The sequence below is a fragment of the Poromitra crassiceps genome (genome assembly GCF_964638095.1).
Source record: "Poromitra crassiceps genome assembly, chromosome: 12".
In the NCBI taxonomy this organism is placed as follows: Eukaryota; Metazoa; Chordata; class Actinopteri; order Beryciformes; family Melamphaidae; genus Poromitra; species Poromitra crassiceps.
This window is the reverse complement of record NC_139632.1, coordinates 6,616,764-6,641,423: the sequence shown is the minus strand read 5'-3', so window position 1 is coordinate 6,641,423 and position 24,660 is coordinate 6,616,764. Positions and strand designations below refer to the sequence as shown.

At 42.2% G+C, this 24,660-nt stretch overlaps 2 protein-coding genes across 3 annotated transcripts in view; both read left to right on the top strand.

Annotated features, from left to right (window-relative positions):
• The window catches only part of pla2g4ab (phospholipase A2, group IVAb (cytosolic, calcium-dependent)), a 30,088-nt gene extending 15,946 nt beyond the window's left edge, over positions 1-14,142 (top strand). For both annotated transcript variants that reach the window (XM_083647678.1, XM_083647679.1), the window contains exons 11-19: positions 2,949-3,086; positions 3,266-3,355; positions 4,381-4,446; positions 4,781-4,911; positions 5,073-5,181; positions 5,975-6,159; positions 6,260-6,449; positions 8,184-8,341; positions 11,864-14,142. In XM_083647678.1, coding sequence (XP_083503804.1) covers positions 2,949-3,086; positions 3,266-3,355; positions 4,381-4,446; positions 4,781-4,911; positions 5,073-5,181; positions 5,975-6,159; positions 6,260-6,449; positions 8,184-8,341; positions 11,864-11,998 — 1,202 coding nt within the window. In that variant the 3' untranslated portion in view covers positions 11,999-14,142. The remainder of the gene's footprint in view (positions 1-2,948; positions 3,087-3,265; positions 3,356-4,380; positions 4,447-4,780; positions 4,912-5,072; positions 5,182-5,974; positions 6,160-6,259; positions 6,450-8,183; positions 8,342-11,863) is intronic.
• Positions 14,143-17,705: 3,563 nt separating this feature from the next.
• arpc5b (actin related protein 2/3 complex, subunit 5B) lies at positions 17,706-21,698 on the top strand. The gene is given in 4 exon segments (XM_083647691.1): positions 17,706-17,973; positions 18,813-18,881; positions 19,375-19,551; positions 21,361-21,698. Coding segments are annotated over 4 exon segments (450 nt in total). The 5' UTR covers positions 17,706-17,832; the 3' UTR covers positions 21,424-21,698.
• Positions 21,699-24,660: the final 2,962 nt, after the last annotated feature.

Here is a 24,660-nt window from a genome sequence, read left to right as displayed (position 1 = left end):
CACTTTAGGACCTAATCTAGACTAGAATCACATGGTGTATATGCCTCAGGGCAAGGTCACTTTAGGACCTAATCTAGACTAGAATCACATGGTGTATCTGCCTCAGGGCAAGGTCACTTTAGGACCTAATCTAGACTAGAATCACATGGTGTATATGTCTCAGAGCAAGGTCACTTTAGGACCTAATCCAGACTAGAATTACATGGTGTATCTGCCTCAGAGCAAGGTCACTTTAGGACCTAATCCAGACTAGAATTACATGGTGTATATGTCTCAGAGCAAGGTCACTTTAGGACCTAATCCAGACTAGAATCACATGGTGTATCTGCCTCAGAGCAAGGTCACTTTAGGACATAATCTAGACTAGAATCACATGGTGTATATGTCTCAGAGCAAGGTCACTTTAGGACCTAATCCAGACTAGAATCACATGGTGTATCTGCCTCAGAGCAAGGTCACTTTAGGACATAATCTAGACTAGAATCACATGGTGTATATGTCTCAGAGCAAGGTCACTTTAGGACCTAATCCAGACTAGAATCACATGGTGTATCTGCCTCAGAGCAAGGTCACTTTAGGACATAATCTAGACTAGAATTACATGGTGTATATGTCTCAGAGCAAGGTCACTTTAGGACCTAATCCAGACTAGAATTACATGGTGTATCTGCCTCAGAGCAAGGTCACTTTAGGACCTAATCTAGACTAGAATCACATGGTGTATATGTCTCAGAGCAAGGTCACTTTAGGACCTAATCCAGACTAGAATCACATGGTGTATCTGCCTCAGGGCAAGGTCACTTTAGGACCTAATCTAGACTAGAATCACATGGTGTATATGTCTCAGGGCAAGGTCACTTTAGGACCTAATCTAGACTAGAATCACATGGTGTATATGTCTCAGAGCAAGGTCACTTTAGGACCTAATCCAGACTAGAATCACATGGTGTATCTGCCTCAGGGCAAGGTCACTTTAGGACCTAATCTAGACTAGAATCACATGGTGTATATGTCTCAGGGCAAGGTCACTTTAGGACCTAATCCAGACTAGAATCACATGGTGTATCTGCCTCAGAGCAAGGTCACTTTAGGACCTAATCCAGACTAGAATCACATGGTGTATCTGCCTCAGGGCAAGGTCACTTTAGGACCTAATCTAGACTAGAATCACATGGTGTATATGCCTCAGGGCAAGGTCACCTTAGGACCTAATCTAGACTAGAATCACATGGCGTTTGTCTGTTGGTAGACTTCATCACCACAACTGGATTTGCAAAACTGATTAAGGTATCCCATTTGGGACATTTGAATGTTGAGTCAGACAGTGACTAAAATAGATGTATGCAAATCACTCCTCATTATTCACATGACTCTAGAACAGGGGTGCCCAAATTCTTTCCCATGAAGGGCCAAAACTCAATCTGGGTGGAGGGCCGAGGGCCAAAAATAAACGTTGTGGAATTACATTAAAATGTATTGTGTTTTATAGAAAATTTACATTCTAAATCTAAAATAACATTTCAATATAATAATCTACTTTTTATCTGTTTGGTAATTGTAATAATTTGCAATTGGTTATATATATTTAAAAAAACATCTGCATTTGTGGGGAGCTTAAACATTTAACCAGTTAAAAACAGTTGTATTTTCCACCTTTGTAATCAAGAGAGAAATTTGACTTAATTCACAACTTGAAAAATCCTCAAGGTACAGGGGCAGAGCGACCCTATCAGCCCAGGGGGGGCGAAGCTCTTAGGGGGGCCCCCCATCCCATTTTTTTTTTTTTTTTTAATTAAGGCCGGCGCCCGGCGGCGAAGAAAAATTTGCCTTTTTTGCATGTTTGAATCTGTTTTAGCCATATTTAGTGGAATATCTCATTTTAAATACACCAATGTTATTGTCTATTGATTGAATTGCTCTCACACTCAGGCCTGGCCTGGCCTGGCATGCAAAAAAAAAAAAAAATCCCAAATTGGTCAGCACTGCTCTAGAACATCCACTTTCTCTGTGACCTGGCTCAATGGAAAATACCTTGCTGTCAAAGACTGAACTCAAGCTCTAACCTTAACCAATTCAATGGCAATTATGGGCTAAAAGGTGACAGAGGTTTAACCCAAGGATTGTCATCGTATGTGTGTGTGTGTGTGTGTGTGTGTGTTTGTGTGTGTGTGTGTGTGTGTGTGTGTGTGTGTGTGTGTGTGTGTGCGTGCGTGCGTGCGTGCGTGCGTGCGTGCGTGCGTGCGTGCGCGAGTGTGTGTGTGTGTGTGTGTGTGTGTGTGTGTGTGTGTGTGTGTGTGTGTGTGTGTGTGTGTGTGAAATTGTCATGTTCACATTGATCCATTGATTTACAAAGAAAATTATATTGTTGAATGAATTCAGGAATTCAATTTGTAAGTCACTTGGAAATTGAATGCATTGTCTTTTTAAATTAACTTTATTCAATTCAATTATTGATTCAATACAAATTCAGTTGACTTAATTGAGCATTCATCTTCAGAGGCCATGTCCCACTTTATTAGATTTACTTTTTTGTTGTGATAATTTTTTTATTGACATCATTCATTAAATACAGGTACATGACATTGTTGATAGAGATTAGCCAGGAAACAACATGAGATTTACTAATACAAATTCTGCTGACCTCCATCCATACTTTGTTTCTCTTGCAAACAAATGCAGCCACCCTGTTTAGCACAGACAGCAGCTTCCATGCATAGAGCGATACAGTACTCTTCAGTCAAATAGACAGTGACTGAATATGACGATACAGTATGTGTTTGTGTAATGTGTTTGATTAGAAACTCACTTTTCCTCTTAAATAATGTTGTTGTTGTTGTTGATGTGATTTTGAATGACACTCACACTGTTGTTGATGTGATTTTGAATGACACTCACACTGTTGTTGATGTGATTTTGAATGACACTCACACTAAGCTTTCAACCTGCAGACTGGGTGGAGTTCAGTCCCTATGAAATCGGGATGGCCAAGTATGGCACCTTCATGACCCCGGACTTGTTTGGGAGCAAGTTCTTCATGGGAACTGTTGTCAAGAAATACGAGGAAAACCCGCTGCATTTTCTTATGGGTGAGAAAGATCCACAGGCAGACGCACACACACTTAGCATATTTGGCAGATGCACACACACACACACACACACACACACACACACACACACACACACACACACACACACCCACACCCACACACACACACACACACACACATGCGTCATGTATGCGTGCCTGTTTGTGTGTGGTTTGCAGGTGTGTGGGGCAGTGCCTTCTCCATCCTGTTCAACAGAGTGCTGGGCGTTAAAGACACGGCTGGAGGCAGCACCATGGAGGAGGAGTTAGGTAATTTTCCTCTGATTTCTGCCCATATTTGTGTTTCGTACTCGGCTGCACTGATTTCGAGGAAGAAAACATCTTAATGTTTCAGTGCATTAAGTAAAATGCTATTCACTTTAATATTTACCTAGAATATTAATTGAGATATGCATAGGATACTAAAAATGGTGTGATCTTGTTTTCAATACAAAAATATTTTTCATACAAAATACCCCCCCCCCCCCATATTTTGTGTATTAGGATACAGTATGTCGCGCACGAAGAAAATATTTTTCTAGATTTCCGGCCAATTTTTGTTGAAGCTTCTCTATACATCATAATCTCTGTATGTTCTTGCAGATAATGTCATATCGAGTGCAGCATAATAGATCCATGATACACACTGTTATGTGGAGGTGTTGTACTGAGACTGTGCGTTTTGCCCAGGCCTTCCGCCCTCCTCCAGCATGCAGACAGTTCATCACCTCATCTTTCACTGTTGTCTGTCCTCGCTTAACACCTGTCTCTTAAGGTCTCTTAACACCTGTCTCTTTCTCTGGTGGCAGACATAGACACATACAATGGGTATCCTCTGACCTTTCAACTTACCTGCCTAAAAGGATCACCTGGCTTTGGGCGTGATGACGTTCAGCTTCCTGTGTGATTGTTCTGACAGCTCATCACATGTTTGTTTGTTGTGACCTTTTCACACACAGACACACTCTTATAGCAACAATGCAGTGTGTTGTGTGCGTAAGTGCTAAGAATGTTTCCACCCAATTTAAGAATGTATTAGTTTAATAGGTGTTATTGTCTTTCTGACGGGAGTCATTTTGATCGAGATAAACAATAGAAAAGTGAATTTGGTGTTGCCTAATAATTTGATAGCAGTGTGTTTATATATATACATATATATATATATATATATATATATATATATACCGGTATATATATATTGTACAATGTAGATGTACCATATAAATGTGCTAATTTGCTTTCCTTTGAAGACAGGTTTGGATGAGTGAAGCTGTCTTCTTGTCTCTCTCTTACAGAGCAGATCAAGCCTCAGCACATCGTTGGAGAAGACAGTCTGGACAATGACGAAGAGCGACCCATAGGTGAGGCCAACTAAGACAGGCAGGATTCACAGTTTGCTTCAATGACGTATGTTTGAATATGCAAATGCAAACTGTGAATCTGTCCTGCCTTGTCTCTTTTTGTTAGATCATTATGTTTATTATCTGCCCTGTTTTAATTGTGTCCTTAATAAAAGATTGAATTGAATGACATTCCTTCCAATTTGTTTGACAGAAAAGAACGTTTCCCTCAGTCACTTTCCCCATACATAGTCTCTGCATGTCTCTACATTCAGATTTGCCTCAAACTATTTTTACCCTACAGAAAATGTGCATAAGAACTGTATAATATTTCTGCCATGTCTTTGGTTGCTAGGAGGTACAGAGAACCTGGAGGCAGAGGATGAGTACCATCAAAACGCCAAGAGCAGCTGGGGTCAGCGAATGATCACTTCCCTCTTCAGCGAGTCTTCCTTGTTCAACACGCGAGAGGGCCGGGCGGGGAAGGTACATGATTCAATTATGAAATTAAAGCATTGAAATGAAATTAAAACATATAATGCCTATTATGCTTCATTCTAGTTTCCCTTTTCTTACATTCAGATTTGCATCAAACTATTTTGACCCTAACCCCTTTTCTCTGCATTCCCCACCTCCAACTTGACCAGGTGCATAATTTCATGCTGGGTCTGAACCTGAACACCATCCCCTTTTCCCCATTCAGTGACCTCATGTGTCAGTCTGCTGCAGCAGAGGATGAGGTGGACGCCGTCACAGGTTAGAGAAGGGAGAAAAGCCATTCATATCATAAATATCAATGTTTTTCCACGTGTTATTGGCTCAAGGGGATATATTACTTTATTCTTACAGCAATGAAATGAAAGAAAAGCAGGATAGGAAATGATAATATTCATATTGCCATATCGATTCTCCATATTATTGATAGTACTGTCTAGTTTGCCTGCTGTAGAAAAAAATTAACTATAATTTCATTGGAGTCCAACACTGCTGAAGAACTGTATTGTGATATTGAAAAATCTGGAGTCAGAAAAGAACAATTACATAGATCGTAATTCATTGTTGCTTGCTCGTAGGGTGTCCGGGTAGTAGTGCATCGGTAGCTTCCCTGCCTACCAACACGGGGGGTCGCAGGTTCGAACCCCTGTGTTACCTCCGACATGGTCGAGCGTCCATACAGGCACAATTGGCCGTGTCTGTGGGTGGGAAGCCGGATATCAGGGGTATAATGCACTAGTGCATCCTCTGGTCGGCCTGTTCGGGGGGGGAGGGGGGTAGCGTGAGGCTCCCACGTGCTCCTGGACGTCCTGTCGGTGTCCTGCCTCGCTGTCAGGTGAAAAGAAGCTGCTGGTGACTACACATGTATCAGAGGAAGCATGGCAGAGGGGGTAGTAGAGCAACGACCCAAGTACAATTGGGGAGAAAACCGAGGCAAAGTCTGAAAAGAAAACATTTGAGACATGTTTTGTTGTTGCTTGGTCATGTGGCTGAACATACATTTCCCATAATGTTCCTGATATCATCCGTGTTATTTTTCCTGGAATGTTCTCAGACCCGGATGAGTTTGCCGATATCTACAAGCCTCTGGATGTGAAGAGTAAGAAGATCCATGTGGTGGACAGCGGTCTGACCTATAACCTTCCCTACCCGCTCATCCTGCGGCCGCAGCGCGGCGTGGACCTCATCATCTCCTTCGACTTCTCTGCACGACCCAGCGACTCCAGCCCCCCGTTCAAGGTCAGAGTCCACCTGTAGGCTAAGGCACGTTTCCTGCTTTCTTTTTTTACAAGCCATCATAAATATTAGCAGTATATTTCAAATCAAATTTTCTCCCAAGGAACTCCTGCTGGCAGAGAAGTGGGCCCGAATGAACAAGCTCCCCTTCCCCAAGATCGACCCCAAAGTGTTTGACCGCGAGGGTCTGAAGGAATGCTACGTCTTCAAACCCAAAAAAGGGGAAAGGAATTGCCCCACCGTCATCCACTTTGTCCTGGTCAACATCAACTTCAGGAAGTTCAAAGCGCCCGGTAAGTCTGTGCACATGTTGACGTTCATTTTCTCCTGTTTGAAGAACTAATTATGTCGTTTTGCCATCACGGTACTTATGAGGCATCTCTTCCTCGAAGTTGGACCCTGGAATTCCTCTACTGGGGCAATAATGGAAAGTTCTGGGGTTTTGCGTATAGAGAAAGGTTGGGCCTCTCATCTGTGTGACTGGAGCACATAGACACACTGTTTCTGGTGGAAACATCAGAGCCGTGTAGATAGAAGAGTCGCGACATCTCCATTCACTCCAATGGACCAGTTTTTTTACTCTCCAGGAAGTAAGGTCCTGGATTAAGCAGCACTGTCGAGTTGCAGCAAAATGGGCAGTTTGTGTTGTACTTTGATTTTTTTTTTTTTTTTTTTTTTATCAAATTGTACATTATCAGCTTTATTTTAGCATTCAAAAGTAGCGCGAGACCCATTCCTGGCTGTTCATTGGCTAATGAGTCACGCATTTTGGTCCTCCGCTGACGCCACTCTCTCTCTAAATTGCTCTGTAAATGGTGTGTGCAAGCATGCACGCACGCGCGCATGTGTGTGCGTGCAGACATGTCCGCAGTGTGTGTGTGCGTGTGTGTGTGTGTGTGTGTGTGTGTGTGCGTGTGGGTGCGTGCGTGCGTGCGTGCGTGTGTGTGTGTGTGTTGCGTGTTCTATGAGCTGCTTGGTGAATTATGGTCCCTTCAGGAGTCAGTCTTTGGCCAGGTGCCTGGTGGGAATCTCTCACGCCAATGGGAATGCTCTATGACGTAAACAAGCCATACATCACCGGCCCATGCACAGACACAGCAGATAGCAGCGAGCCCCGCCTCCACTCTCCATATATATCTCAAGATATCTCAAGGAAATTGACCAAAAATGGGTTTCCCCCTGTGGAAAAGGGAAGGTATCGTCATCATCATCATCATCATCGTCATCATCATGGGGGGGGGACAGTTCACTGGCTGCTGTTATTTCTCGCTGTCTCATCTGTTCCACCGTCTCAATAGTGCACTCAAATACCGGATGGTGCATAGCACTTTTCCTTCAAAAGTAAATGACTCATGAAAATGGCAAGATAAACTTTTATTATTGTTTTGCATGTTTGTTAGTTAGTTAGTTAGTTAGTTAGTTAGTTAGTTGGTTCGTTCATTCGTTCGTTCGTTCGTTCGTTCGTTCGTTCGTTTTTATTTCTGTGTCATGCCAATTCTGGCCCATCCCACACAAGACATTTTACAAAAGAATAATCCAGTAATACATATGTGAGCAAAAATAAACAAAACATACATATTCATACATACATACATACATACTGTACATACATACATACAGTGCATACATGCATACATACATACATACATACATACATACAATACATACATACATACATACATACATACATACATACATACATACATACATACTTACATACATACATACATACATACATGTACATACTCTTTTATTTTATTTTCACAAACTTCAAACTTGTTTTTACTAAATCTAGTCTTGCTTTCTTACCTCATTGGTGTGTGTTTATAGGACTCAGCTGCTATGTGACGGCACTTTAAAAACATTGATTTCCTGTGTTCTTCCCAGTGGATCAGTCTCTCCCCTGCACACAGATGGAGGATCAGTCTCTCCCCTGCACACACATGGAGGATCAGTCTCTCCCCTGCACACACATGGATGGATGTGTGTTTTCTAACGTAGCCTACTTGTTTGTCTTTCTTCTTCAGGAGTCCCCAGAGAGACCGAGAAGGAGAAAGAGGCGGCCGACTTTGACATATTTGACGACCCGGAGACGCCGTACTCGACCTTCAACTTCCAGTACAGCAACCAGGCGTTCACCCAACTCCATGACCTCATGGAGTTTAACACGCTCAACAACATCGAGGTCAGTCCTGCTTTTCATTGGGGAGACATGTCTGTGTCCCCGATAAGTATCTGTCCCCAGTTACTTACTGTGAGGGACACAAAATGAGAGCCTCAGAATGGCTTTAGATGAGATCTGACACCAACAACCCCCCCCCCCCCACTACAGTTTCATCAGAATCACTCTTAGCAAAGGGTTGCATGACTTACTAACACACACACATCCCTTTTCATTCAGTTATTCATTCACTCTCAAGCTATATTTAGCTTTTCTTTTCTGGACTTTTCTACAGACAGTGAGACTTCATTGCTTATCTTTGGGCAAATCTTAAATATTTACACACTCGCATGACAGATACCGGCTGTTTTGCAATATCACACGCCAACTGGCCGACTAACAGTCCAACTGGATTGTACGAGTGTGCTCTGGTGTACAGTGTGGGTGTGTCACTACAGTGTGGGTGTGTCACTACAGTGTGGGTGTGGTCACTACAGTGTGGGTGTGGTCACTACAGTGTGGGTGTGTCACTACAGTGTGGGTGTGGTCACTACAGTGTGGGTGTGGTCACGACAGTGTGGGTGTGTCACTACAGTGTGGGTGTGGTCACTACAGTGTGGGTGTGGTCACTACAGTGTGGGTGTGTCACTACAGTGTGGGTGTGTCACTACAGTGTGGGTGTGTCACTACAGTGTGGGTGTGTCACTACAGTGTGGGTGTGTCACTACAGTGTGGGTGTGTCACTACAGTGTGGGTGTGGTCACTACAGTGTGGGCGTGTCACTGTGAAGGGCCCGTGTGTAACGAGAGCTCACACTCACTTTCACTCACTGCGTCTGACTCACATCCTCGCTGAGTAAATTGCTCGATGTGATGCAGCGTGTTTAATTTCAGTAAAAGGTCGGCTCATTCAGACAGACCCACTCTGTCAGTAGAGAAGTTTCCTAAAATACCTTCGTATAGTGTGGTGTAGTGTACGTACGTACAGGCAGGCAGTAGCCACTGTTCAAAGCCTTTAGTTTAACGTGGACGGAACTGAGCTCAGCCAGGCAGCACAAATTTATGGAAAACCACATTCCAACCTAAATGTCACATACCAACTGTTAAATGCTACAGGTCTACACTGCAAGTCGACCGCTATGAACACGCAAAAACCATCCCAGCCACATCAACGTTTTCAAACACTATATAAAATATGTCCCTGTCCCACTATAGTGTGAGACTTGTAATAGCATGACCCCCCCCCCGAGTTGGACCCCCTCCTGGGTGTTAGAGCCACCCAGTCTGCTCAGCCAGGAAGGATGACATCACTGATTACAGGCTCCGTCGGGTCACCCGCACGGGTGCTCTTTACACTTCCTGAAAGTTTCAGCCCAATCGCAAGTAAAACGGCATAGCCGTGACCGGACAAAATTCTGCTCACACACACACACGGACACTTCTCATCTATCTATCTAGTTCTTATCAGTACTAGCATTCCTAGGCTCACCCACTGCATGGCCTCGCCACGCCCTGCAGCTCGCCCACTGCGTGGCCTCGCATACGCAGCTCACTGATGACATCACTCACTGATGACATCACAATTGCTTGAGTTGACATCACTGATGACATCATACTCGGACACTTCTCATTCTTATAGTACGGCCAGGAAGGATGACATCACTGAGGACATCATCACTGATGACATCACTGATGACATCATCACTGAACTTATTAGCCTAAAGGTCTTTGCACACAGAGTCCGAATTGTTCGCTGCGTTTTTTTAATCTGTCATCTGAGAAAAAATGTCATGCACATAGATACCTTGCACACTGAGTCCGATGCGGTAATTATCCAATATTCGTTTAAAAAATAAAATTTGCAACGAAAAGAAAACTACCGTGATCCTATTGATCCAGAACAGCGGCTGGCAGTGTGTCTGTGTGGCTCTCTCTCTCTCTCTCACTCACACACACACACACACACACACACACACACCGTCCCGCATTCCAAGCTGGTCTACAATCACCCGGCACATTCTGTCTTTTAATTCCAAATTTCTGTATTCCTGCTTTGTCATAAAAAGCTTTGTGCTGGGAGACGGAGTGAATTAACTTCTCAGACGCCATTTTTCATTGTGAATAGCAACACTACGGCGGCTCTGGGTGGTCAAACAACTGTCAAAACGCTTTTCATGGATGCGGAAAAACGCAGAAAATGGAACCTCGTCCGAAAACTTAAATGACGGACGTAATTGTCGGACTCGGTGTGTCAATGATGATTGACACAAGTTAGGTCATATTCTTTTTTTTAACGTGCGTCAATTTCGGACGAAAAAACTGACTCTGTGTGCAAAGTCTTTAAGCCAGGAAGAATGACATCACTGATGACATCATAACTGACATCACTGATGACATCATAACTGACATCACTGATGACATCACATCATTAGTGACATCATCACTGAGACATGACATTCCCACACTACTCTGAACCAAACAAAAATGTCGGTTTATGAAGCACATTTTGAAACTAGAATAGAGAGTAGGGCATTCACGACTAGTGAATTTTACTAGTCGACTAGTCGTCCCTAAAGGTAGTCGACTAGTCGACTAACCGTTTTTAATTTATTTTTAATTAAAATTTTTTTTTTTTTTTTTTTTTTTTAATCTTTAAGAAAGAACATGAGGTATTTACACGACATACAATACATGGACTATCATATCCCATATCCCCCACAAAGAACATCAAAACACAACAAAACAAAACAAGAAAACTGCATAAGATACACAATAATCCAAGAACAAACAACAAGACAAACAACCAAACAAAAACAATGCATTCAGCTCCTATCCTGATAAGCCTAATGACACTGGGGTAAAAAGTTCTTAAAGTCAAACTCTGTATGTGGTTGCCATATTTTGGGGATGTCTAAGAATCTGCCTTTGCTCTTGTAGTAAATGTTATCCAACGTATGGTAGCTTGAGAGTTCATTCCACCAGTGAACTACAGCTGGGGGATTGGATGGTTTCCAATTTAAAGCTATGCATTTCCTAGCTGCCAACAGGGCAAGATCTATGTACCGTATTTACTTTGAATGCATTGTTTTTGTTTGGTTGTTTGTCCAATAGTCTTGTTTGTTCTTGGATTATTGTGTATCTTATGCAGTTTTCTTGTTTTGTTTTGTTGTGTTTTGATGTTCTTTGTGGGGGATATGGGATATGATAGTCCATGTATGTTCTTTCTTAAAGATATTTTTTTTTTTTTTTTTTTTTTTTTGCTAAAACGACTAGTCGACTACTAAGCACAGTGTCGACTAGTGGTTTTACTAGTCGACTAGTCGACTAGTCGACTAGTCTGTGAATGCCCTAAAAATGTACTACTCTCTATTAGAGAGTAGTACATTTTTGAGTAATAAACAAAATAAAATAAAAAGACTAAAAGTAGAGAATAGAAGAATACAAAAGCAGGTCCAGAGGAGGAGTATCTAAGACTGATTAAAGCATTTCTCCCCTCAATGGAAATCCATGTTGTAATGAAATAAAGACTGTCCTTGTCCCTGTGTAGGTGATCAAAGACGCCATCAAGGAGAGCATTGCGTACAGGAAGGAGAATCCCTCCCGCTGCTCCATGCCCTTCTCCCTCAACGAGATCCAGAAGAAGAAGTTCCTCAAGAGGGAGGCTCGGGCAAGACCAAGATAGTGATCACCGTAAAAGCCTGATCTGGATCCAAGACTTTGGATAAGTGAACTTCTAGATCTTCTAGATTCTCTTATAAAGTGAAGCATTCTGTTTTTGGAAATGCGGTCTTTTTTCCCCTGTATAATTTTAAACAAGAGCATTTGATGAGCTGTGTCTTTGGGATAAATGCATTGTTTTGTGTGTGTAAAGGACCCTAAAGTCTACTGCTAGAAGAACCCTATGGACTCTTGCTTGTACTGTATCTCCTCATCTGCCCAACTTTCTTTCCATATCTCAAGCATGACTGTAGAACATGCAAAGTGTCATGTTTTTATTATTTTTTATTATTAGTATGATTATTATTATTTTCACTGGATGGCTCGTCTAAACGTGTAATCCTATCAAGAGGAAAACATGGATGAGGAGCTCCTAACCATTGGGTTTGTTTGATGGCAACTCCCAAACGTGCCAAGCTGGATCTACTCTGGATACCTCAAACATCTCAATCATGTTTACCCACCTACAGGGAGGGAGCGTTCCCCGCTCCCCCCATAGGGAGTGTCTCACATGAAAGCCACCATTTTGAAAAACAAAGACTTTGGCTGCCATAGAAACGGCCCTGCACCACATGCCCCCACCCTACCCCCCCCCCCCTCCCTGTTACTGCCACGCATACGCATCAGGCTGAAGGTGTGTTTTCTCTTCCTGACCATGTTATTTCAGGCTTAGATAGATGTGTTTTTTTTTGCCGAGTCATTTCCTCCTCCCATAACTCAACTAACTCCTCACACGCCCGCCCCCCTACCCTGATATAAGTGGGTCTGAGGTTAGTGGGAGGGGAGGGGAGGGTTGGGGCGGGGTAGTGCGTGCCTGCGTGGTGCGACACCCATCACGCCATCCACTCGCAGTTAGCTTAACGGCGTCTCTCCACGGCACCCAGTGGAATTTTACACACTACACCTACACCTGCAGCACTGGACGCCTTGGAATCTGACACACTACACCTATACCCGCGGGGGCCCGAGGGCACACACACACACACACACACACACACACACACACACACACACACACACACTCGCTCTCACACACACACTCGCTCTCACACACACACACACAGCAGTGGAATTTTACACCAAAACACCGCCGACCCCTTTAAAAGGCTCGCGTTTCAGCCCGGATTGGTTTTGTGAGAAAGTCAGAAATCACCGTGGTTTGCAGTCTCCCTGCGCTGGTCAACGGCCGCAGAACTAACCAGCTCGCCAATTTCTTTTTTAAGCAGAATATTTGTTGCATTTTTATTTTCGATTGTTTTCATCTTTTTTGTCATTTATGATGAACAGAATTCTCTGTTTTAGAAGACTTGAATTCATGCTCAAAACTGTGTGCAACGAAACAAGCAATGCTCATCTTATGAAGACATCTCTGTTTTGCAAAACAACCAACTATGATCTGTGTCATGATTCACTGTTTTGTTTGACTCTCTCATTTAGGTTTGAATCTAGAATAACACTGTCGTATCAAATAGGCTTCCTTTTCTCCATTTTGTTTTTTCTCAATATATGAACGTTTTGAACGAGCGTTGACAATGTTTACAAATGTGTAAGTAAGATGTGTAAAGGCACTGGCACTCAGTTCTGGGGGGACCAAGCTGTGTACAGTACGTACAGTAGACACTCCTGTGACCAATATCTATGTGTTGTTTTAACTGATAAATCATAACACACAATGTTTATGTGATAAATCATAACATGCAATGTTTATGTGTTGTTCTAACTGATAAATCATAACATGCAATGTTTATGTGTTGTTTTAACTGATAAATCACAACATATACAATGTTTATGTGTTGTTTTAACTGATAAATCACAACATATACAATGTTTATGTGTTGTTTTAACTGATAAATCACAACATGTACAATGTTTATGTGTTGTTTTAACTGATAAATCACAACACGCAATGTTTATGTGTTGTTTTAACTGATAAATCATAACACGAAATGTTCATGTGTTTTTTTAACTGATAAATCATAACACGAAATGTTCATGTGTTGTTTTAACTGATAAATCATAACACGAAATGTTTATGTGTTGTTTTCAACTGATAAATCTATGCAATGTTTATGTGCAATGGAGACATAATGGAATAAATGGAAGAAAAGATCTTGCTTCTATAAGTGCTTTCTGTTGAAGTATTTGACACGCTTTGCAATATTTCTAAGACTCGTCGTGAAATATTTCATCGGCCAAGCAAAAGCTGCACAGTCACAGTCCTGTCATCTGCTCGTTCCTTTTGTTGTGGTTGATCAACTTGAACTTTGACTTGACAAAGAGACATGTTGTAAGTTAACCACCTCAGACGACTCTTTAATAAACATAAAAGACACATCATTCTTACTCAGCGGCCAGCTATGTCTGCTTTTGGAGTTACTGTTGTACTGAACTGCAGCATTTCAAGGAGGCAGAATCTGCCAAAGAGATAGGAGAGGAAATTCCTACGCTGGTACTCTCGGGTGTCTGACCTACATATCGCCCGGTATCAGTTTCAAGCGGTTTATTCTTCCCTGAGGGAACCTGTCATAACAAATGAGAATGAATAACCTTGAGTGGGATCAAGAAGAAAACCTGGATTAACCAATAACAAAGCTGCAACACGTAAAGCAGGGAATTTTGAAATTTCAAAATCAGTTACTAAGTCTCATTCATTCCTGAGTCCCATGATAACCAATGTGTTCTCAAAGCCCAAAACTTTATTTGACAGTTGAGTTCTAATAGTTCCAACTAACGTGTCGCCCTACAAAACGGCACCATTTTCTCCTTTCCAGCATGAGCAGCAGCCACCCACAGTCTCTCCCAGCCTGGAGACCTGCTCCAACGCATCACCTGCTAAATCATTACATTCCCCAATTAAATCATTATCCAAGAGCGATATTCCCATCATATGAGAGTACTAATTATGTGCTTAGGATACTTATGTGCCGGTCCTTTCCTCTGGCACGGAGACGTCTGGCCCGGTGCCCTGGAGATTGACTCCTACTTTCAGAGTCACACACACACACACACACACACACACACACACACACACACACACCTGGTTTCACCTCTCCTGAAGCTTCTCCTCGGCTCGCCTCGTGTCACGCTGCTGTGCAGGGGGGGAGGAAACGACCTCCGTGTTGGCGTGAAGGTCATGTAGGTGCCTGTGTATTCTCGCCCTTTTGATGCGTTGAGTCATACGCATAGCAGAGTCGGGCTGTGGCACTCCACAAAGCCCGCAATGAGGACACTCATGACCAATGCACGCAACGGTGTGTGTGTGTGTGTGTGTGTGTGTGTGTGTGTGTGTGTGTGTGTGTGTGTGTGTGTGTGTGTGTGTGTGGAGAGAGTAGGGGAGAGAGAGGAAGGGAGAGGAAGCAATTGTGTTTCCTTGTGTATCTACATATTTCTGGATGTTTTATAGTCTGTCTAGATGTCACACATTTGAAGAGAGCAGGCTGTGTGTGTGTGTGTGGGGGGGGGGGGGGGACGTGAAGGGGAGGTTGATGGTCAGGCCTTTTTGAAATTTCACAATTTCACTCTGACCTGTTATTCTGGTTGCGTTATTCAGATTCAGATTGCGTTATTCAGATTCAAACGCTTCCAACAGCCACGTCCAGTTCAGTGAGCAATCCTTCCTCACACACCACACTGACACAGGCCGGAACCTGCTTGGCTTATGGTGTGTGTGTGTGTGTGTGTGTGTGTGTGTGTGTGTGTGTGTGTGTGTGTGTGTGTGTGTGTGTGTGTGTGTGTCGGTGTGGGTGTGGGTGTGTGTGTGTGTGTGTGTGGGTGTGGGTGTGTGTGTGTGTGTGTGTGTGTGTGTGTGTGTGTGTGTGTGTGTGTGTGTGTGTGTGTGTGTGTGTGTAGGTGTGTGGGTGTGGGTGTGTGGGTGTGGGTGTTTGTGTGTCTGGTTCCCGAATGGGAAATAGTTGTGTTATCCTTTCTCCTCCTGAGGAAAAGGGCCAGCAGTCTAGACAAGTCCGATAGGGAAATTAGAAATTCCACTCAATGTGAACAATACAATATAATACAGGTGTGTCCCGCTGCCATAACTTCCCAGAAACAGGCTGTGTGTTATAACAACCTTGTTTGCTCGGAATCCGGTTTGTTAAATGGTGGGTCAGGACCCAGAAATGAATTGTGTGTGTCTATTATTGCTCATGACCTCAAATTAGGTTCCCACGTAGCGAGAAATGAAATTCCTCATTTGAGTGCAAAGCTAAAAAGGTTTGACGCGCCATAAGTTAAGTCATGCTGTCTTGTAAAGGTTTGCCTAAGCGGATATGACTCTATATGTTTATGCCAAATTGTCTCTCTGCTTCAAATAAAGATGAAGAAAGTGTACATTAGCCAAGTGGAAACTCTGCCTTATTTCCTGCAGGGAGTAAAAATGCACGCCCGCATCTGACGCAGGGTGATCCTGATGTCCCCGAGACTCAAGAGCCTATCTGTCATCATCACGGACCACCTCAGAAGACCGCCCCCCTCTGACCCGGAGCCAACCCAATAAAGTAAATACTTCCACTGCCCTTAAAAAGAGCAGTACAATCAGTGAGTCAGCACACACGCATGCACGCACACACACACACACACACGCATGCACACACACACACGCACGCACACACACACAAGCATGCACACACACACACACACACACACACACACACACACACACACATGGACACACCCTTGTAGGTATCTGTTTGCATTCCAATAGAGAAGAGATAAAAGCAAGATTTCATCATTAGAGTATAGAGATCATTAGAATATAGATCATTAAAATATAGATCACTAGAGTATAGTGGCATATGGGGTCTACATTGTGATATCACAATAATAATGATATAGTGGATTATGGGATATCATGCACTCCCGGTGTGTGTGTGTGTGTGTGTGTGTGTGTGTGTGTGTGTGTGTGTGTGTGTGTGTGTGTGTGTGTGTGTGTGTGTGTGTGTGTGTGTGTGTGTGTGTGTGTGTGTGTGTGTGTTGCACTCCTGCCAGAAAAAGCAAATACCTAATATCTATCAAATCAAGGGCTTGGAGCCAAAGGGGCGAAAGTGCAATTTGGGGCAAATATGAGTATTATAGGCTATAGGTATACTGTATATAAAGTATTAACTATAAAGTATAACCTATTGGCCTATATAATGTATTATATATATTTGCCCAAAATCACCTATAATAGGCCTATCATTTGAAAGATGATCTTTTCAGAGCCAAAAGGACACAACTGAAATCATCAATCAGCGGTGCACAATGTAGTTAATGAGAGTATATAATAGAGTAAAAAAGTTGTGGTAGGAGAAGCAGCTATAATAATATATAATATAATAATAGCCTATATCAGATAATAATACTTATGCTGACAAATAATGCTATTCTAATGAATATTCTAATATTCTGAATGTAAATATGTTAATATTCACATGAAATACTTCGTATCAATCAATTTGATCAGTTCCATGATGTAGCTGCTCTAAGCTGCTCTAAGCCCTCGAAACTATCCACTAGCCAAAGTTTTCGTGGGTTTCACTCATGGAGGGGAGGTATGGTTAATGGTTTCACTGGACTGCTATGTTTCACTGATGTATTTCTGAGGTTTGAGCGCCCTCTAAAGGCTAGCATGGGAACATACCGCCAACGAGTTGCAGTTCCGCCTGCTGGCCACCGGGGGCGAGGTGGACGCGGAAGTAGGGGCAGCAAGGAAGGAAGCTGACACAAGCCGTACAGAGAGAGAAGCTGTGGACTGCAAAAAGGCCGAACTTGAGCCTTAATTCTGTCGTTTTAATCGAAACAAGACAGCCGAACCTCGCCGAAATGTCGAAGAACACAGTGTCCGACCGCTTCAGACGAGTCGACGTGGACGAATACGACGAGAACAAATTTGTGGATGAGGAGGACGGAGGAGAAAACCAGCTGGGTCCTGACGAGGCAGAGGTGGATTCTCTCATCAGACAATATCCTTTTATTAACGTCATAATGATGATTAGCCTGCAGCTGTTAGCATGCGCCGTCTGCACACAAACAACAGCCACAGTCGGCAGGCGAGGGGCTATTTTCAGGCCTAGGATTGTACTCCACAATATTTATGATCGAGAAGTGTTATGCTAGTTCAAGCTATTATATACAATGGGCGTCTTTCAAGTGTCGTTTTAGGCCTGTCACTGTCCAGACTTGTCTAGCAGCCACATTCCTGGGGTTTGTCTGCTCCCCAGAGAGGAAAGCATTCACAGCACTCTATTCAATTGAAACTTCCCCGTTTATCCCGCAATTATTTCACTGACCACACCTGTTAGTTACAGCGTGTTTGGTATTAACGTTACTCGACATGCAACAGTCTGTCTGCTGCTTTATTGTGGTGCTGTAGCTCAAATGTATACAGTCATGAACTTTTGGGTAAAAGTGTCTACCCAAATCATGGCATTTGATATTGATTTATAGGCATCATTAAAGCCAGTAGCCAGCTCAGCCTGTGGGCCTCTTGGAATAGGCCTTATAAGGTATGAACTGGCCTCACTTCCTCTTTGAATAAGCCACTCTGACTACATGTTGGTACTGTGGAGGAGACACAGGGCAGTCGTCTGAGTGCCCATAACAGGAACTGGAAGTTCAAATGAAGTAGTACTGTCTATCTACTACTATGCAGGATTGTGATGGCTCCACGGTGGGCATAGTGGGTCCTTCCTTAGTTATGTTTTGTCTCCTGGCCAATGTGAATGTCTTTTCAACGCTGTTGATGAACTTGGGGGCGTGGGGGCCTGTTGTGTGTTTGCATCCTTAACCCTGTCTGCACAGGAAACCTCACAGAGGCTTTAAGCGCAGTTCTGAAGAACCCCCCCATCAACACAAAGAACCAGAACGTCAAGGTGGGTTTATTTTGTCTTTATCAGTTAGCCAAAGTGTCATGCGTCCTGCAAAGTGTGGTTTTTTTCCGACATCAGGGTTTAGGGCCTCTTGCACGCTTGAGTGATGAATCTACTTGACATTGACTTAAAACTAAGCATAAAAATGAAATGTACTCGGCGTGTATCTTGTCCAGGTCTGTTAGGAACTGGTTCTTATTCATCTCTGCCAAGCCTGGAGAGGAGAAGTATGGAAAATATTGATATGTCCTCCTGTTACATGCATGATTGACAACAGATTTGTTCACCTGGCTGTCTGTCTTTTCTAATATAGTGATATCTGTTGTGAAGAACCATTTTCCACTATGAAGGCCTAGTGGACAGTTGAATTGCCAAGCCACACTTTCAGCAATACATTGTGTTGAACAGCAACTATAGCTTCAGGTCTGGAAAAAAATTAATTGAAATGTGTATGAATATGAACCCTGTTCTGTGGTTATCTCCCTGTCGTAACCAGGATCGTGCTGAAGGTCTGGTGCTGAAAGTGCTCAGCTCCTTTAAGAGCAGCGACATCGAGAAGGGGGTACAATCCCTGGACAAGAACGGCGTGGACCTGCTGATGAAATACATCTATAAAGGCTTTGAGAGGCCGTCAGAGAACAGCAGCGCTGTCCTCCTGCAGTGGCACGAGAAGGTAGTCAGGATTAAAATATATATATTTTTGAGATGAATCATCTTGTTTTCGAGGGGGTCCTAACATGCAAAAACACGATTCAAGGAAGTTACAATTTAAATCAGAAGAGACAAGACAAACAATCACAAAAGAGACAGCAACCATTCTGAGGTGGTAAAGCAGGAAGTAAAGCAGGTGTAAAACCAATAACATTTACGAGGGCCCTGCCACTGGAACATGGAACCATCATTAATGGTATTGGTTACACCTGCTTTTCCACCTCAAAACGGTTTCTGTGAAACGGGTCTATTAAACTGGGAAAGTGATGAGAGAGACAACAAGGAGCTGACATGAGGGTGGTAAGCAGGATTAAAGTAATCTTTTATTAGATGTAACTTTAGAAGTAAATTAACTAACTTATAGAAGAAAAGTGACAGCTCATTTTTGAATCGATGAAAGATACATTTTGTGATATATATATATATATTTTTTTACACTTTTAATTTTTATTGAGTTTCATTTTCCGAACAAGTATACAAAAATGGACAAGACTTATACATAAAAGACATACATAATTATAAGAAAAAGAAGAAGAAAAAAATTACTGTTTGGGGGCTATGTTCATGTTTTCCTTTTCATCCAGTGAGTCCGTCAATCGTCTGTCTGTTATATGAGTTATCTTCGTCGCTGTTTTGGGATTTGAATATTGTCCATTTCTCCCATTTTTCTTCCAGCTGTTGTTCTTGTAGTCTTAAGCTGCGTTCACACCGACCTATTAAAGTTTTTCGCTGGCGTCGAGTTTACATACAAAGTCAATGCAAACGAGCGATTGAGCGTATATTCGCCTGGGAGAAAAATCGCTGGGCGTCCGAGTGGCAGAGACAGAGCGATAGGGAGAAAATATGCTCGTCGCCCCAGATGAAATATCCCAACTCGAGCGAAAATACGCTGGCATCAGTCGCTCGCTGTTCAATGCTGATTGGCTGCCGTGTGAGAGTGAGTCAAGGATCACACTGGCTTGGAACAAACCACTGGTTTATTGTGTGGCAACAAACCGCATTGACAGGCTGACAGCTGACATGAAGTGAAGTCTGTCCTACCGGTATGTAGCTCGCATTAGGAGCACGCTGATAGGCTTTAGCTTGTACACAATGACGGTGGCTCGTAGTGGACAAATATCATGACTTTGCTTAACGTTATAGCCCCCACATGTCCGTCAAATCGTGTGCCTGTTGATGAGCGATTTAAACAGAGCGACAGAGCGATTCCAAAGGGTTGAATGGAGCGACAGAGCAAAAAATAAATATCTTGGTGTGAACACAGCTTTAGTCGATATGTCGGTTTCTCCATGCTATAGATTTCTTCTATTATATCTCTCCATTGCCCCTGAGTAGGAGGTTCTACTTTTCCCCACTTCCTTGTGACAGCTTTTTTACTAGCTATTAACAATATTTTGATCAGATATCTATCTCGTAATTGTACATTTTCTTCAGTGAAGTTACACAGGTAAAGTACAATGTAACTCTTAGGGATATCATATCCTAGTAGTATCTTCTGTACAAACTTGTGAATCTCAGTCCAATACAATGTTAACTTGTGACAATTCCAAAATATTTGTGATCTTCTTTTTAAAGGCCTTTTCCAATGAGTGTGTAGTTCAGGGCCCAGGAAGGCTGATCTGGCAGAAACAGATGTAGCCACAGACGTCAGCGATGTGATCGATTCTTCAGATCCGTGTTGAGGATGAGCGAGCGATGAGCAGCCATACTTGGTTCAATTAATACCAAAACAACATCTAATAATCAGCCGTTTCTCTCGGGTGTTTTTCAGGCTCTCTCAGCCGGAGGAGTGGGCTGCATCGTCCGAGTACTAACGGCGAGGAAGACGGTCTAACAGAACAGAGGAGCAGAGGAGTGGTATATATACTCCACATCACTGAGAGAGAGTGGGTGCGGTACTCAATGTAATATAACGGATGGCACAGGGACTCAAAGAAAAATCAAACTGTTTTTTAACCCAGTTGGGAGGTTTTCACTCGAGGCTTGACCTCGACAAAACATCACATCTGGGTCACATTTGGTAAAAAAAAAAAATACAATTTTCCTACTTCTTCCCATGTGTGATGATGATGGCAACCTACTAAATAGTTTTCCTCACAGGGTGCTGCAGATAGCTTCCCACCCCCACATGTTCCCTGATCTCTCTGTTCCCCCCCGTCTCCATTTCATTCTCATACAGTACATACATGCTACACACAACACATACACATGTATGTAGTATGCTACATACATGCTACACACAACACATACACATGTATGTAGTATGCTACATACATGCTCATATGAACAACTCCTTTCATACATTTGTGCTTGTTGACGGGCATGATCTCTCGCATTGTATACTCCGTTGACTCTCTCACTCACACACACACATACACACACATATACACATATACAGATACACATATACACATACACATATACATGCACAGACAGATGGTTTTAGCTTTGATTCTCTCAGGAAAATCTCAAAATCTAAAAGAAAAAGTATTTGTTTGGATCACTGTGTCTCTGCTAAAGTGCTGGATAGAGACTTCCTGATGGAATGAAAGCCTGACACTTTAGCGGTGGGAGTCTTCTGAAAAGCGCAGTCACAGATGGAGGCTGGTGGATTTGCTTTGGGGGGGGGGGGGGGTCGCATTCACCCTGGGGGGAGAGGAGGGAGGGGGTATCTTCCATCTATCCATCCGCCCTTCCTGCCCCAGTGAAGGATTATTACCCACGATGCAGCACAGCCTGCTGTCTCCCCTACCACTCTTATTATTAATCCCACTTTAGTGTTCCTCCCATCCTGTATGTCAGCCTCTCTCTTGCGCTCTCCCATTCACTCACTGATACTGTACAGGGCTCGGCTCTGCTGTTGCCGTTAATAGGAGATGCATTTCTGATGCATTTATTGATTTTTTTTCTCTCTGTACTTTCAGGAAAATGACATCATAATCAAGTGAATTCTTTCTCAGATTTTCTTTTTATTTACCACAAAATCTGATCTAGGATTATTATATTTTTTTCTCCTCCCCCTGTGTTATTGTTTTGTGGTAATTATGCCTCATAGCCAAACCCCTGCTGGCCTGCTCCATCAAAATGAAGAACATGGTTCAGATGTTTTGATGAAATCAGCATGCTTGCTGTGCAGGAAGGACCCAGTTATTAAGGAAATGAATATTTTTGCCTACTCTGTGAATGGAGAGTGACTTAATTATAATTTATATGAACTCCCTAATTTTGCTGATTATGAATAACTGTCTCACCATGCAACCTATTCAAAACCATCATTTGTATGATCCCACTCTTAACATGTGAGTTTGGGTTTTTGTTTTATTTCAAGCATTTCATGCCTGTCATTTGTACCTTGTTCACATGTTTTGGGTCTCTCTGGTAAAATACTGTGCTTTTTGCATTGAAGTTTAATTTCATGCTCTGGGATTTTAAAATATATAAAATACCCACGAGCACAGTAGTGCGTTTCAAGGGAATCATAATATCACTGCTACATACATATTCCCCCATACTTTTGATATCACGAGGAGATCCTGATCATGTTGTCTAAGTTGTCTCTGCCTTATCAGGTAGATTGCTTTTTGTTGCCAAATGATTTATTTTGCTTTCATGGAAATATTGTAGGCTTTTGTATTAGAGGAATTTGACAGGTAAACAAAGTTGTTGAGTAGTAATATCATTTATATATATATATATATATATATATATATATATATATATAATGAAAGCAAAGTGTGTTACGGTTCAATAAGTTGCTTTGTGTTGCTCATGTATTCAATACTACGTATGAAACAAAGCAACCTAAGTAGTGTTAAGGGGAATTCAGTTCCAGGACCTGTCTTTCCCACTCATTTCCAATCAAGCACCGAGTGAAGATTACGAATGGAGTTTCTCAAGAAAAGTTGCTTTTTATAAATCATCTATAGTTAATCACAGGTTAATTTAGAATCACTAGTTGATGAATAGACATGAGTCTTCATGTTTGAAATACTGTCATCAGTGGTGATGCCTCCAGACATTGGATACCTTTTCTAATGTAGGTAATGGCTAGTTGTACATGGGAACAAAAAGGATTTGTCAAAAATCAGATGTTTTTGTTACTGGATGTATATCTAGCCAGAGATGCTCTTCTGACCAAGGGCAAGAAGACAAGGGAACATACCAAACTGATGTACAAACTGCCTTACTCAAATATTCCTTTTTTTATGTTTGTGCTTTTCTGACAAAATAATAAAAGGTGTGAATGCTGATCATAAGTTGTCACAAGTTAATACATGCACACAATCAAATTCATAACTGAGGTGAATACAAGTCAAAATATGACTACAGCAGTGGTTCCCAACTTTAGGGTCGTGACCCTAAGTGGGGTCGCCTGGAATTCAAATAGGGTCGCCTGAAAAAAAAACAAAAAAAAACACCAGACCGAATTTAATACTACAGAAGATTATTAGGGTCATTTGCAAACTTAATTTTTAGTCCTGAGTTTAAAGTGATAATCTCTAACATTTCAGCTTTGTTCTCTTGGGTGACACCTATGGTGATGAGTGGTAATTGCAGGTGACATCCAAACTGTTGCATTATGTGACATTACTAATGTCACATAATGTCACTATATACTACAAAGGCTTCCATCAATGGACCATAGCCTCAATCAACATTGTGACAACATTATTTTTATTTAGATGAAAATCTTTGAGATTATAATTTTAAATCAGGATTCTGAGAATAAAGTCAGAGTTTTGAGATTAAAGTCAGAATTCTCAGATTAAAGTCAGAAAAGAGAAAAAGAAGCATACTATGTGACATCACTGACGATGTCACTGATGACCTTATCGATGGTTCCCGGAATTTGAATGTCGCTGGACTACCGGTTATCTATTTTCAATGGTACAAGGATAAGTGCAGTTTTATACATCGGTGCTGCAGATATGCACTGACATCGTCATGCTTCATTTGATTGTACAGTTCTTTTATTAAATTTTTTATTAAAAAAAAATTGATACAATACAGTATAGCAATACATTATGAGAAAAAAACACTGTACAAATAAAAATAGAATACATCTTGGTAA